Consider the following 11,475-nt stretch of genomic DNA (forward strand, 5'->3'; position numbering starts at 1 on the left):
ACAGTAGTATCAGTTGCTCTCTCCTTAGTTAACTCTTACAGCTTACAGCAATACTTTTACAAAATTATTGTCCCCTGGTTAGAATTTTAGAAATCTGAATAGATGGTACTTCAGCCTATTAATTATGTATTCCTGCTATAGTGTGCTGTCTTCTATTTCAGTAGCTCTCCTACGGTCCATGGCCTAGATTCTTACATCAGTTCCAAACCTTTGTTTCCTTTCATTTAGGGTACTGCATTGTACTTTTTGCTAGTTCTTAGGTCCCAGGTGGAACAAAGTATTGCTGCTGATGCTTTCACTAGCACCAGAAAAAGAGAAAAAGGAAGAAAAAACCCAATTAACTAAAATGCTGACTTTATAATATTTGTTTTCCAATTACATTCTTTATTAGATTTAGCACACTCCCATACTTTCTTTTGTAGTATTGGTGTAACTTGTCTGATTTTGATGCTTCCATATCACCCACCTGCAAAGGTAACCAGGTTAATTTAATTCAGGGACAGCTTGAGCACTGCTGTTGTTTTCAGCACTTGTGTAGAGCAGCACACATGCCACATGTGACACAGACAGCCTCTGTGTGTAGCATGTGGCAAACTGGGAAGGGGACAGGCAGCATAGCAGCAGATAGGGCAGGGAGCAGAAAGTAAAGCAGCAAGTAGGGCAGAGAGCACAGGACAGGAAGCAGAAAGCAGAGCAGCAGATCAGGCTGGGATCAGAAAACATGATTCGAGTGGCACTTGGGCTAAGTACAGGCTGTCAAAAAGCCCAAGGCTAAATTCATTCAGTCTTTGCAAGTTAGTTTAATATGCAAAGATTAAACTGAGAAATAACTGGACAGACATTTGCTGTTGATTCAGGAAATGCAGCCCAATACCTGCAGTGACTCAGGCCAAAAGCCAGGGGGCTTTAGAGCACAGCTGTCTGGAACATAGCCAGCATGGGCTGTGTGTTCACTTCCTCTTCCTGCTGTCCCTGAAGTTGCTGGGATTTGCAGTCTAGAATTACAGCAGCAGGACTCTGCAGGGTTGCTCATCACTTTCTCTTCCTGCTTCCAGGTGCCTCTGGGATTTGTAGTCCAGTCACAGCCAGTAATAAGTTTTTAGCAGAGCAGCACAGCTCCATACTCGGGGGAAGGGAAGTTTAACTCCCCTCTGTGGCCCCAGACCCCAGCCAGGGTTTGCCTGAGGATGGGCAGGCCCTGCCTTCCCCCACTCCCTTACCTCTGAACTCTCCTTCGCTGGAGTAGACAGCACAGCACAGCCCAGGACTGTAAAGCCTGCTGGGATGCTGAGGGACTCTGATTTAACTTGAACCAGGAAGGGGTCTGGGACAGACATTGCATAAACTGGTTTGACCCAAATCAGACAGTTAAGTCTGATACTGCATTCAACCAGGTTTATCTTAAACCAGTTTCAGCCATTTTGAAACTGTTTTTTGTGAGCTGAACTTATGTTTTGTTAAAAGTTTAAACCAGTTTCTGATTACTTAAACTGGTTTGTGTGTCCCTAGCCTTGGAGAAGGTGCAGGGCTAAATTGGGCATACCTTCTAGAAAGATTAACCTGTCACTGGGGTAGAGTACTCTAGCCAGTTGTATCAAATACCATCAGTCTTTTTTTTTTTTCTTTTGTAGTGAAAAATTTGCTCAGTTTCCTGTTTACATGTTTTCTATTTACATTATTTAAGTTTGCATTCAGTAAAGTGCTTAGGTATTTTAGCATGCTAATATACTACTGAATATGTAGAAATTAGTCTATACTGTCACTATTAGTTCTAGATATTTACATTTTGTATACATTTTTATGTTTTTATATGTTTGTGTTTTTTTCTTAATTTAACTTTGTCTGAATTTCTTAAGCTGGTTTTGTTTGTTTCAATTTAATTATTACTTTTTGTAGCTTCGTATACTCTTAAATTATCAGTATGGTCTGTATACCTTAATTCTAGCTTACTGTGGTATTTTTATCTTGGAATGTTAATAGAACTAATGAAAAAAAATCTTTATTTTCTCTTTAAGTCTTTGAAATCAAAATATTGGATGGTAGCATAAGTGTAGCCGTTAACAATATGCCTTTAGATTATTTAGATAAGAATAGATATCCCTGATATGTAGTTTTTTATACCTATAGTTACACTTCCATAAGCTATAAATGGCAGTCTTACAATGAATTGTCTGTTTGTTATGTCACTATATAGACATTAGTAATACATCCTGTTGTCAAATTGCAGTACTGATCTATGAACCAGAAAATACTGAGGCCAAGCAGTTTCTTCCACTGCTTGAACAAAAACTGCTGATGGGTAAGTTTGAGGGTTGTAACCACTCAGTTTTTGTAAAAGCATTCATGCTTTTCACAGATAAACAATATTTGGGAGTGTTATGCCTACTTGGACCTTACTTATTTTAAAAAATAATTGTTTTAAAATGCAAAAAAATGTTTTTTACTGTTTTTATATTTAATATGGCTTGAGTATGATGCACTACACAACAAAATCACATAAGCAAACATTTCCTAATTGTTGATGTTCAGTTTTCAAGCACTGATACTGCCTTTCACCATAAGTTTAGCTATTCTTGCTATAGGCAGTTGAGTTGGCTTAAACAGAAAGTCATGTTGTCAACAAGTATGAATCATACTTGCCCATAAAATGGATATTTGGCCAGTGATGTTAACCAAAAAGGACAAGATGATTTGCCACAGCCTAGGAAAATACAGCATATAATTTGGAGGAAAGGAATTTTAGAAGCATCTTTAACATATGTTTTTACTCTCCCAGCTCTGACTTAGTTAGGAATTATACCTGTTCCCCAACATTAGAGCTGCCTTCAGGCCACTTAAACTAACTCACATGAGCTGCTAGTGTTCCCAAGGGGCCAGTGCAATAATTTAATAAGATGTGGCATAGGTAGAGGTCTACCTAAATTGAGGAGGTGGCCAGCCAATTTTACAGGGAGATCACGGGGCTGGCTGCCATGTTCATGGATTGATCCAGTTGGGCCCCACCCCCATGCCTCTAGCCGAGGGGCCCTGAAGGCCCCACTGCTTGCCATTGATTGGCTGCAAGGGCTACCTGTCATATGGCCCTGTCCTTCACCACTAATTGGATTCAAGGGCTGTCTGTCATGCAGCCCTACCGCTCGCCACGTGACAGGCAGGCCTCTCAATCAATGGCAAGGGTTGGGGGTAGCAGCCATCTTGGGCTGCCCTTTGTGTGGGCAGCCCCTCTCATCCCTTCCCCCAAGTGGGCTGCACAACTGAGCTGCAGCACTGTGAGAACTGCTGGGCCCATATAGATTCATAGATGCTAGGGTCAGAAGGGACCTCAACAGATCATAGAGTCTGATCCCCTTCCTAGGCAGGAAAGAGTGCTGGGGTCAGATGAGCACAGCCAGGTGCCTACCCAGCCTTCTCTTAAAGACCCCCAAGGTAGGGGACAGCACAATCTCCCTTGGGAGCCCGTTCCAAATTTTGGCCACCCTTACCATGAAGAAGTTTTTCCTCATATCTAGCCTAAATCTGCTGTCAGTTTGTGACCATTGTTCCTTGTTACCCCAAGAGGCGCCCTGGTGAACATAGCATCTCCAATCTCTTGCTATGTTCCCCTAATGAATTTGTAGGTGGCCACAAGATCACCTCTCAGCCTTCTCTTGCACAGACTGAAGATGTCCAAATCCCTCAGTCTCTCCTCATAGGGTTTGTCCTGTAAGCCCCTAACCATACGAGCGGCCCTTCTCTGGACCCTCTTGAGTCTATCAACATCCTTCTTGAAGTATGGCGCCCAAAACTGGACACAGTATGCAGCATTGGTCAGACTGCAGTTGAAGTAGAGGGGAAGTATCACGTCTTTGGTTCTATTTGTCATGCATCTGCTGATGAATGATAAAGTGCGGTTAGCTTTGCTGATGATTTTGTCACACTAACAACTCATGTTCATCTTGTAGTCCACTATGACTCCGAGATTCCTTTCCACTTTTGTGCTGCTGAGAGGGTCACTTCCCAGCCAGTAGGTGTGCTGGATATTTTTGCACCCTAGGTGCAGCACTTTGCATTTGTCCTTGTTGTAATGCATCCTATTGTGTACTGCCCCTTTTCTAGCCTGTCCAAGTCTGTCTGCAATCATTCCCTACCCTCTGGAGTGTGCATTTCAACCCACAATTTAGTAACCTCCACAAACTTGGGCAGAGTACATGTCACACCCACATCCAAGTCACTGATGAAGATATTGAAGAGTACAGGTCCAAGGACCGAACCTTGCGGGACCCCACTACCCACATCCTTTCAGGTCACTACTGACCCATCTACTACCATACTGTGGGTGCAACCATTCAGTCAACTTGCCAGCCACTGGACCATGTAAATATCTGTGTCACAGCCTCTTAATTTATTTAAGAGAATGGGATGAAATACTGTATTGGAGGCCTTGCTAAAATCCAAGAAAAATGACATCCACCTCTACTCCTGTGTCTAAGCGTTTTGGGACCTGTCATAAAACAAGGCCAGATTGCTCAGGCATGATCTACCTGCTTTGAATCCATGCTAGTTGCCCTGGTGCATTATTTTTCCCGCTGGACTCCCACAAAATATGATCCTTCATAATCTTTTCAAAGACCTTTCCAAGGATGGAAGTGAAACTGACTGGCCTATAATTACTCAGATCCTCCTTTCTCCCCTTCATGAAAATAGGGACCGCATTGACCCTTTTCCAGTCCTCCAGGACTTGACCCAAGCACCATGAGCAGTCAGACAGCTGTGCCAGTGATTCTGCTGTGTCACCAGCCAATTCCTTCATTACTCTCAGATGCAGCTCATCCAGGCCTGCTGACTTGAACGCATCCAGTCTGTCCAAGTGACTTTGCACCAAGTCTGTGTCAACAGTTGATGGGCTGGTGTCCCTCTGCCCATCTAAGAACCCATTAGGAGACTTATCTTGACCCCCTGTTAAGAACACTGACGCAAACAAGTCATTGAATAACTCAGCCTTGTCCCCCCTGTCTGTCACTAATTGCTCAGTGTTCAGTAGGGGTCCTATGCTGCCCTGTGCCTTCTTTTTACCCCCTGCATACCTAAAAAAAGACTTTTTGTTGTCTGTGTAAAGAAGCATTATACATCTACCCTAATCAAAATGGGATGAGAGGAGGAGAACGTTGAAGCATTGTGCGTTAGGATACAGAGGTTGGTGGTGGGGAGAAGGGACTTGGTGGAAGGTCTGCTACAGACCACCACACCAAGAGGAAAAGCTACACTTAGAATTCTTGAGGCAGCTCTCAGAGGTCATACAGTCTAGGGATGTGGTTGTCATGGGGGACCTAAACTACCCTGACATCTGCTGGGAGGAGCAGTCAGTCAAATCCAGCTGTTCACGTAGGTTCTTAACCTGCATGCAGGACCTTCACCTAATGCAGGTGGTATACGGCCCCACTAGGGGGAATGCCTTACTGAACTTAGTGTTGGCTATGGGGGATGACTTGGTAAGGAAGTAACAGATTCATGCTGACCTTGGGAACAGTGACCACTAATCAATCAAATTCACCATACGGCGTAGGGTGGGTAAGATAACTAGTAGGGTGGAAGTGTTTGACTTTAGGAAGGCTAACTTCACTGTGCTTAGGAGTCTAGTCAATGACGCACTGCAGGATAGGAGTATTAGTGAGATGGGAGTCCAGGAAGGGTGGTTGATCCTAAAGGAAGTGATCCTTTGGGCACAGAGGGAGACTATTCCAGTATGAGGGGAAAGGAACCTGAAAACTTCCCTGGCTAAACAGGGAAATCCAGGGAAGCCTAAGGGCAAAAAAGAAGGCATACTCTGTCCCTTCTGTACAACCTGTAGCCCTCAGTGTGTACCATTCAGTCATGGGTCGGGTCCCAGGTTTCTGTTAGCCCTTTAGTGGCACCAACGAGCCCTTTGGCGCCCCACCATTCTTATGCCCAAAGGGCCCCATAGTACTTACCTGAGATGTACTGTTGTATGTCTCACAGTCTGTAGGTTGCAGACTCTCTCCATCTCCTGCTTCCCCATTCCCCATCAAATTTAGTTTAAAGCTTCTGGGAAACCAGCATTTTATTTTCAGTAATCTTTTTTTTTTCCCCCATGGATTTCACAGACATTGCCTGCTTTTGTGTGCAATACCAGATTTTGCAATTTCCATGGAACTGCAATTTTGGTAGGTCCCTAGGTATAGGGAAACTACATACAAGCATGCATGTTCCCCTTTTATAACTGTTGGATTGGCTTCAGGGGAGAGGAAAAATATTGGAGCTGTTACACAGACTTTATTTTTCTGGAGGGTCCCCTATATTGGAGTGATCATCTCCAGGCCAGCCACACCAATTTTTGATCTAATTTATGCCAATATTAAATGCAAAGCATTTATATATTTTAGTCCTGAGCCAACCTGATAATATTTCAGGATCTGAGCCAACCTGACAATTTTATCCTTGTAATTTACCACCTCAAGTAGTTGACTGCCTTATCAGTCAGCAATTCATATTAAAATATAGTGTATTTCAAAATAAGGCTGCCAAGTTTAAGAACTGAATACATGCTATTATATTTTTCTTTGGCCCCTGGCATGCATTTATTTAATAGTACAATGGACCTTGGCAAGTAGACTAAGTTATAGTAGTAGTAATGGCACGATTAGGATCCAATCCTCAATTTCAACACTCCTGCCATGCACATGTGGCATGGTAGGAAGTGTGAATGATAGAATCAGGGATTAGATCCCAATCACACCATTATTACTTGCTAGTGCAGGGAGAACCCAGAATTATGATCCTGAGTTCCCCTTGCACCAGCAAGTTGAAAGAAGAGTGCCTGCAAGTCCAGGCTCACGATGATGCTGCCCCCAGCCCAGTCTCACTGATTGGATAGGGGATGGGTGTGTTCCAGGCTCTGGGGCTGCCCCATGCTGTATCTCTGCACACAGCTGAATGTTGGAACCTGTCATGAGTCAGCGCCAACTTGCCACACATTCAGTGGAAGGCATGATACAAACAAGCCACAAAGATGTTACCCATTATATATGAAATATCTTTGTGGCTCATTTGCTATATTGCCACACCATAAATTGGCTTTAACTCATGGCCAAGTTACTGTTTATGGTATGTGCCAGGGGTCCATCCCCGGGCCTATCTAACGTAGGCCTGACCCTCTGTCCCTGGGCTACCCACCCACCTATCTCACCTGCCACACCTTGGAACAATAATTATGATGTTACTCAGGTGGGAGGTTGCCCATTTACTACCCCAATGCTAGGGATCATTATCCACCACTCCAAACCTCCCCTCCATGGTGGCCCATGCCTCACAGATGGTATATAAGTGTTGACCTGTGCTCCCCTAGTGCTGGGGTCTGATCACCCCCCGTCGCTGCACCCTCCTGGCACTGGTGTTTTGCACAGTAGTGTGCCCCAATGAGGTCTCCTCCTCCCCAGATAGCCTCAACCCGGTCCACCAGATAAAACAATAACATAAATATGAGCCCCTGGGCTATAACATAATACAAGTCATACAGGCCTCACTCTGGCTCCTTAAAACCCCCAAACTGCTCCTTGCACATTGAGAACCCCCCCAGCTCTGGGTACCTTGTAGACTCCTAGAGCCTCATTAGCCACAGCATTCCTGGGTACTTCTACCATGCAGGAACTCTCTTCCCCTAGCCACTTGCCGGAGACCTCCTCCTGCCAGTCTCAGCCCTGGAGTTTAGATGTGCCCAGAGGCCTATCTAAACTCCTTCCTGTCAGCTGACCAGCTTGGGTGGTTGGGCCATTAACCTGTACCTTCCTGGTGCTTGTTGTTCCTGTAGACTTCTTAAAGGAGCAGCCCTGCCTCTTAGTAACAGGGCTAGAGTTCCCTGTTACATGGTGCAATTAACATCTTAATCACATCTTAAATGTAATGTGTGCCAGGGCACTTTGTTTTAAATTGGCCTTAAAATTGGGACATTCAAGTTCCAAAACTCTGCTTAAGTCTTTTCTTTCCCACCCACATGATAGGTTGGAGACTTGTTTTCCCTGTAGCTGAATTACAACAAAATGTTCTATATGCTACCTCCCTTCCAAGCTATGTAAAGACCAATCCTGTAAACACAGATAAGACTAGTTTTATTTCCATGAAAAGTATCATTGACCTTCGTATTGTCTAGAAGCGCCCATATTTTTCACTGTAAAATATGTTTTAACTATACAGTCAAAAATTGATATACTTGACAAAATGGATATTCCTTTCCTTATAGGAAAATCTGTAAGTTTCCAAAAACCCGCATCTTTCAAAAAAGATGCATTTTTAGTATATTGGCTAACACCCAAATTGTTTACTAATTTCATAAGGAAAATATGACAAATCTACCATGTAAAGTTCTTCCTATACTAGAAAGTATATAGTTTAACTACTTCATTGAAAATCAGAGAGATTGAATAAAATATCAGTAAGGCCATTAATCATTTTTAGTACAAAGTGAAATGCAATGAGGCTAAATTTTAAAATAAAATTATTTTCAAAATATGTATTTTGTCATTTATTTGGAAGATAGTACCCAATATCATGTATGTAGAATAATATCTCCTTTGCAAGCATGTGTTATGCTAGCTGAAGCTTCAAAGATTACTTAAACAAGTATTTTGCACATTTCTATTGTAGAAAATGCCCAGAACTCTACTGATACAGAAAGTGAAGAAACTGATGAAGGGAGTAGTGACGACAGTGAAGAGGATACTACTAGCAGTTCAGATAGCAGTGATGATGAGAATGAAGAAAGTTCTGATGATTCTGATGAAAATATGTAACAGTTCGGAAAGTTCTCTGTATATTGAGTTGATTTTGATTCTTCTTATGTACATCATCTTTTCAAATAGGCATATTAAAATGCAATGCTTAGTTATATTTTTTCTCTTGTACCACTGGAAATTTTTGCATACAAATAGCCACCTTCTCACACAGTCCACCAAGCTAAGTCTGTTCCATACAATATTTGTTGTAAAAAAAAAATGGATGCCTATAAATGTAAATCCTAAAGCTTTTTCCTAGGTGAACAATTAAGCAGGTCAAAAGTTATGGTGTGCGTCACCAATTGAGCAGAAACATTAATTCTTATTGAGCAGTTTTGTGCTTTCAGAATTGACAAGCTGCTGATCTTCCAGAGTGATTATGTAAAAATGCCTTTTGCAAAATGCTGGCAAGGAGGAAGATGACTCCCCACCCCCTAGAAAATACAGCATCTTAGAAAAATCTATTGGGATTTGTTTTCTTGTTTGGCCTTATTAAATGTTGTCACTATGGAAATACCTGCTAAAATTTTCTTCATTTCTATATGCACAGTTTTAATTTATTTTGGATTATTACAGTTAATATGATGTAAGAGTGTACAATGCCAGTGAAAGTTTCTTGGTCAGATTTTGAAATAGACTTTACGTTATGTTAAGACAAGTCAATCAGAAAAAGTAGTAAAGTGGCATAACATGCACCAATTTGGTATTCAGTAAATGCACAATATGAGGATACCTTACACATTCAAGTAGCAAAGAGCGCAGCAGAAAAGGCAGCAGACATCATGGTGTGATGTAACCAGAGTCAGGAGAAAGTTTGCATTCCTGTTCTGAACTAGTTTGGCTTGCATGAAACACTGCATGATTGGGCCTGCAATGTAAAATTCACCAAAAAAATTCAGCCATTTCTGGTTATATCTACTTGGACCCTACTGCCAGAGACAGTCTGCAGTAGAAGCAGTTCTGAACAGTTTAGTTTGTAAGTGGAGAAATGAATAATCTATGCAGCAAAACTGCAGGGGTATTTAAATAAGGCAGAATAAATAAGGACTGATTCCTGAGAGATGCTGAACACCTTCATTCTAAAGTTAATGGGGATGAAAATGACTAACACCTTTGAGAATATGGCCACTAACTTATTGGGATTAGTTTTGGTGTCTGCTTCAAACATACTATACCTGCTTGTTCGTTTGGAAGTTGCTCTGAGAAAAAAACTGCTGGATCAAATCCAAAAAGTAGTCACATACATGCTTCTTTAACTGGAACAAATCATGGGCATATAGTCATTCATTCCTCCTATATTATACATACTTTGATTTTTCTGGAATGATGTTTACAGTAGTGAGAGTGATTAGTGTATATCATTGAGAGGTGGATTCCCTTCTAGCTCTGTATCCTAAGAAAAATACCGGAAATGCTAGGTCAAAGTTTGGTTCAAATTCTGTGCCAGTACATCCACACTTTCAGATGCAAAGTCTGTCTGGGATGTCTACCAGATACAGTAACTCAAAACAGTTTACAGTACCTGGGTGGTGAAGACTTGAGCTAAAGCTTGTTATGGTAGTGGAAGAAACAATGTAATGACATTCCATAGACTTTCTCCTAGCTGAGGACCTACTAGTAGAGTTTTACCAACATCTTTGCTTTCAGATATATACTAAGCTTAATGTCCCTTACTCCCTCACTGAGATGTATGCAAATTACCAGCTGTTTAACATCAGAAGCTATCAAACATCTAAGAAAGATGCTGTGAGAATTCTTACTATAGTGCAGTCACTTTCTCATGACACAATTTCTGATGAGCAAAGGGATCCCAAGATTATTTTTCATCATATTATCATAAGTGATGCAGTGGTTTGTATGTTCAGGCACTTACCACCAGACTGCTAATGGTCCTTTTCTGCAGCACTATCAGTTTCAAAGAATCTTAGTTACATAAGCACAGTCAAAGAGCCAGAAAGGTACAAGTAACCAAAAACAGTGCATGTATCTTGAGAGATGTACTTAAGTTGATTGGCACCTAAATGTAGAAATAGTCAGCTCTCTCTTGCTAGAGGTAACAGTGTTATCTTGATTAAGTCTGCAGAAAGTGTCTTTTCCAGTTTTCCTTGGGTGCATAGTATGCTATTTAAAAAAAAAGGTGCAAGATCTTTTTTGTGTAGTACCTTGTGTTGCTGCAGACAGTATAAAGATACATTCAAGATTTACTCTGAATGTTATGTTTAATAAAGTCTAATCATGAAAAACAGTCACAGTTCAATATAGTACTTTGGGTTAAAGGAAAAGAAATGTCACAATAAACTGCTTTTTGTTTCATCCACCGGTATGTTTTATTGTTGCCTTTGACTATTGGAGTTTCAAGCCTCTTTGTTAATATCAATAGCTGTATGATTCCAGGTTTTTATTGTAGCGTCTAATTGTGTTCATTGCTTTCTCTTCAGTGTAACAAATCGGTCTTAAATAATAACATTAATAAATATAAAGGAATTGATGTTTTATTCATTTTGGTACAAATAATGGATGTTCAAATCATGATGAGAGGATCAACTCCTGAAAGTAAACTTTGAGAGAAATTAATTGGGTTAGAAATGTATTTGTGTATAGGTAGGCATGCATAATGCCTGTTACTGCTGGTTTTCAGGATTTCCTTGTGCAAAACTTTTGGTAAATGAGACCTAGAAGATGCTTGTGATTCTCCTAGGGCTCTGTTCTG

The 11,475-nt window shown here is 41.4% G+C and overlaps 1 protein-coding gene across 1 annotated transcript in view; it reads left to right on the forward strand.

The window, feature by feature from the left end:
• ERICH2 (glutamate rich 2) overlaps window positions 1-11,078 on the forward strand; it is a 57,279-nt gene extending 46,201 nt beyond the window's left edge. Inside the window, exons 12-13 of the mRNA XM_019522784.1 lie at window positions 2,228-2,299; window positions 8,638-11,078. Coding sequence (XP_019378329.1) covers window positions 2,228-2,299; window positions 8,638-8,783 — 218 coding nt within the window. The 3' untranslated portion in view covers window positions 8,784-11,078. The remainder of the gene's footprint in view (window positions 1-2,227; window positions 2,300-8,637) is intronic.
• The last annotated feature ends 397 nt before the right edge of the window (window positions 11,079-11,475 follow it).

The sequence above is a fragment of the Gavialis gangeticus genome, unplaced genomic scaffold (genome assembly GCF_001723915.1).
Source record: "Gavialis gangeticus isolate Ggan-Ray unplaced genomic scaffold, GavGan_comp1, whole genome shotgun sequence".
Classification (NCBI taxonomy): Eukaryota; Metazoa; Chordata; order Crocodylia; family Gavialidae; genus Gavialis; species Gavialis gangeticus.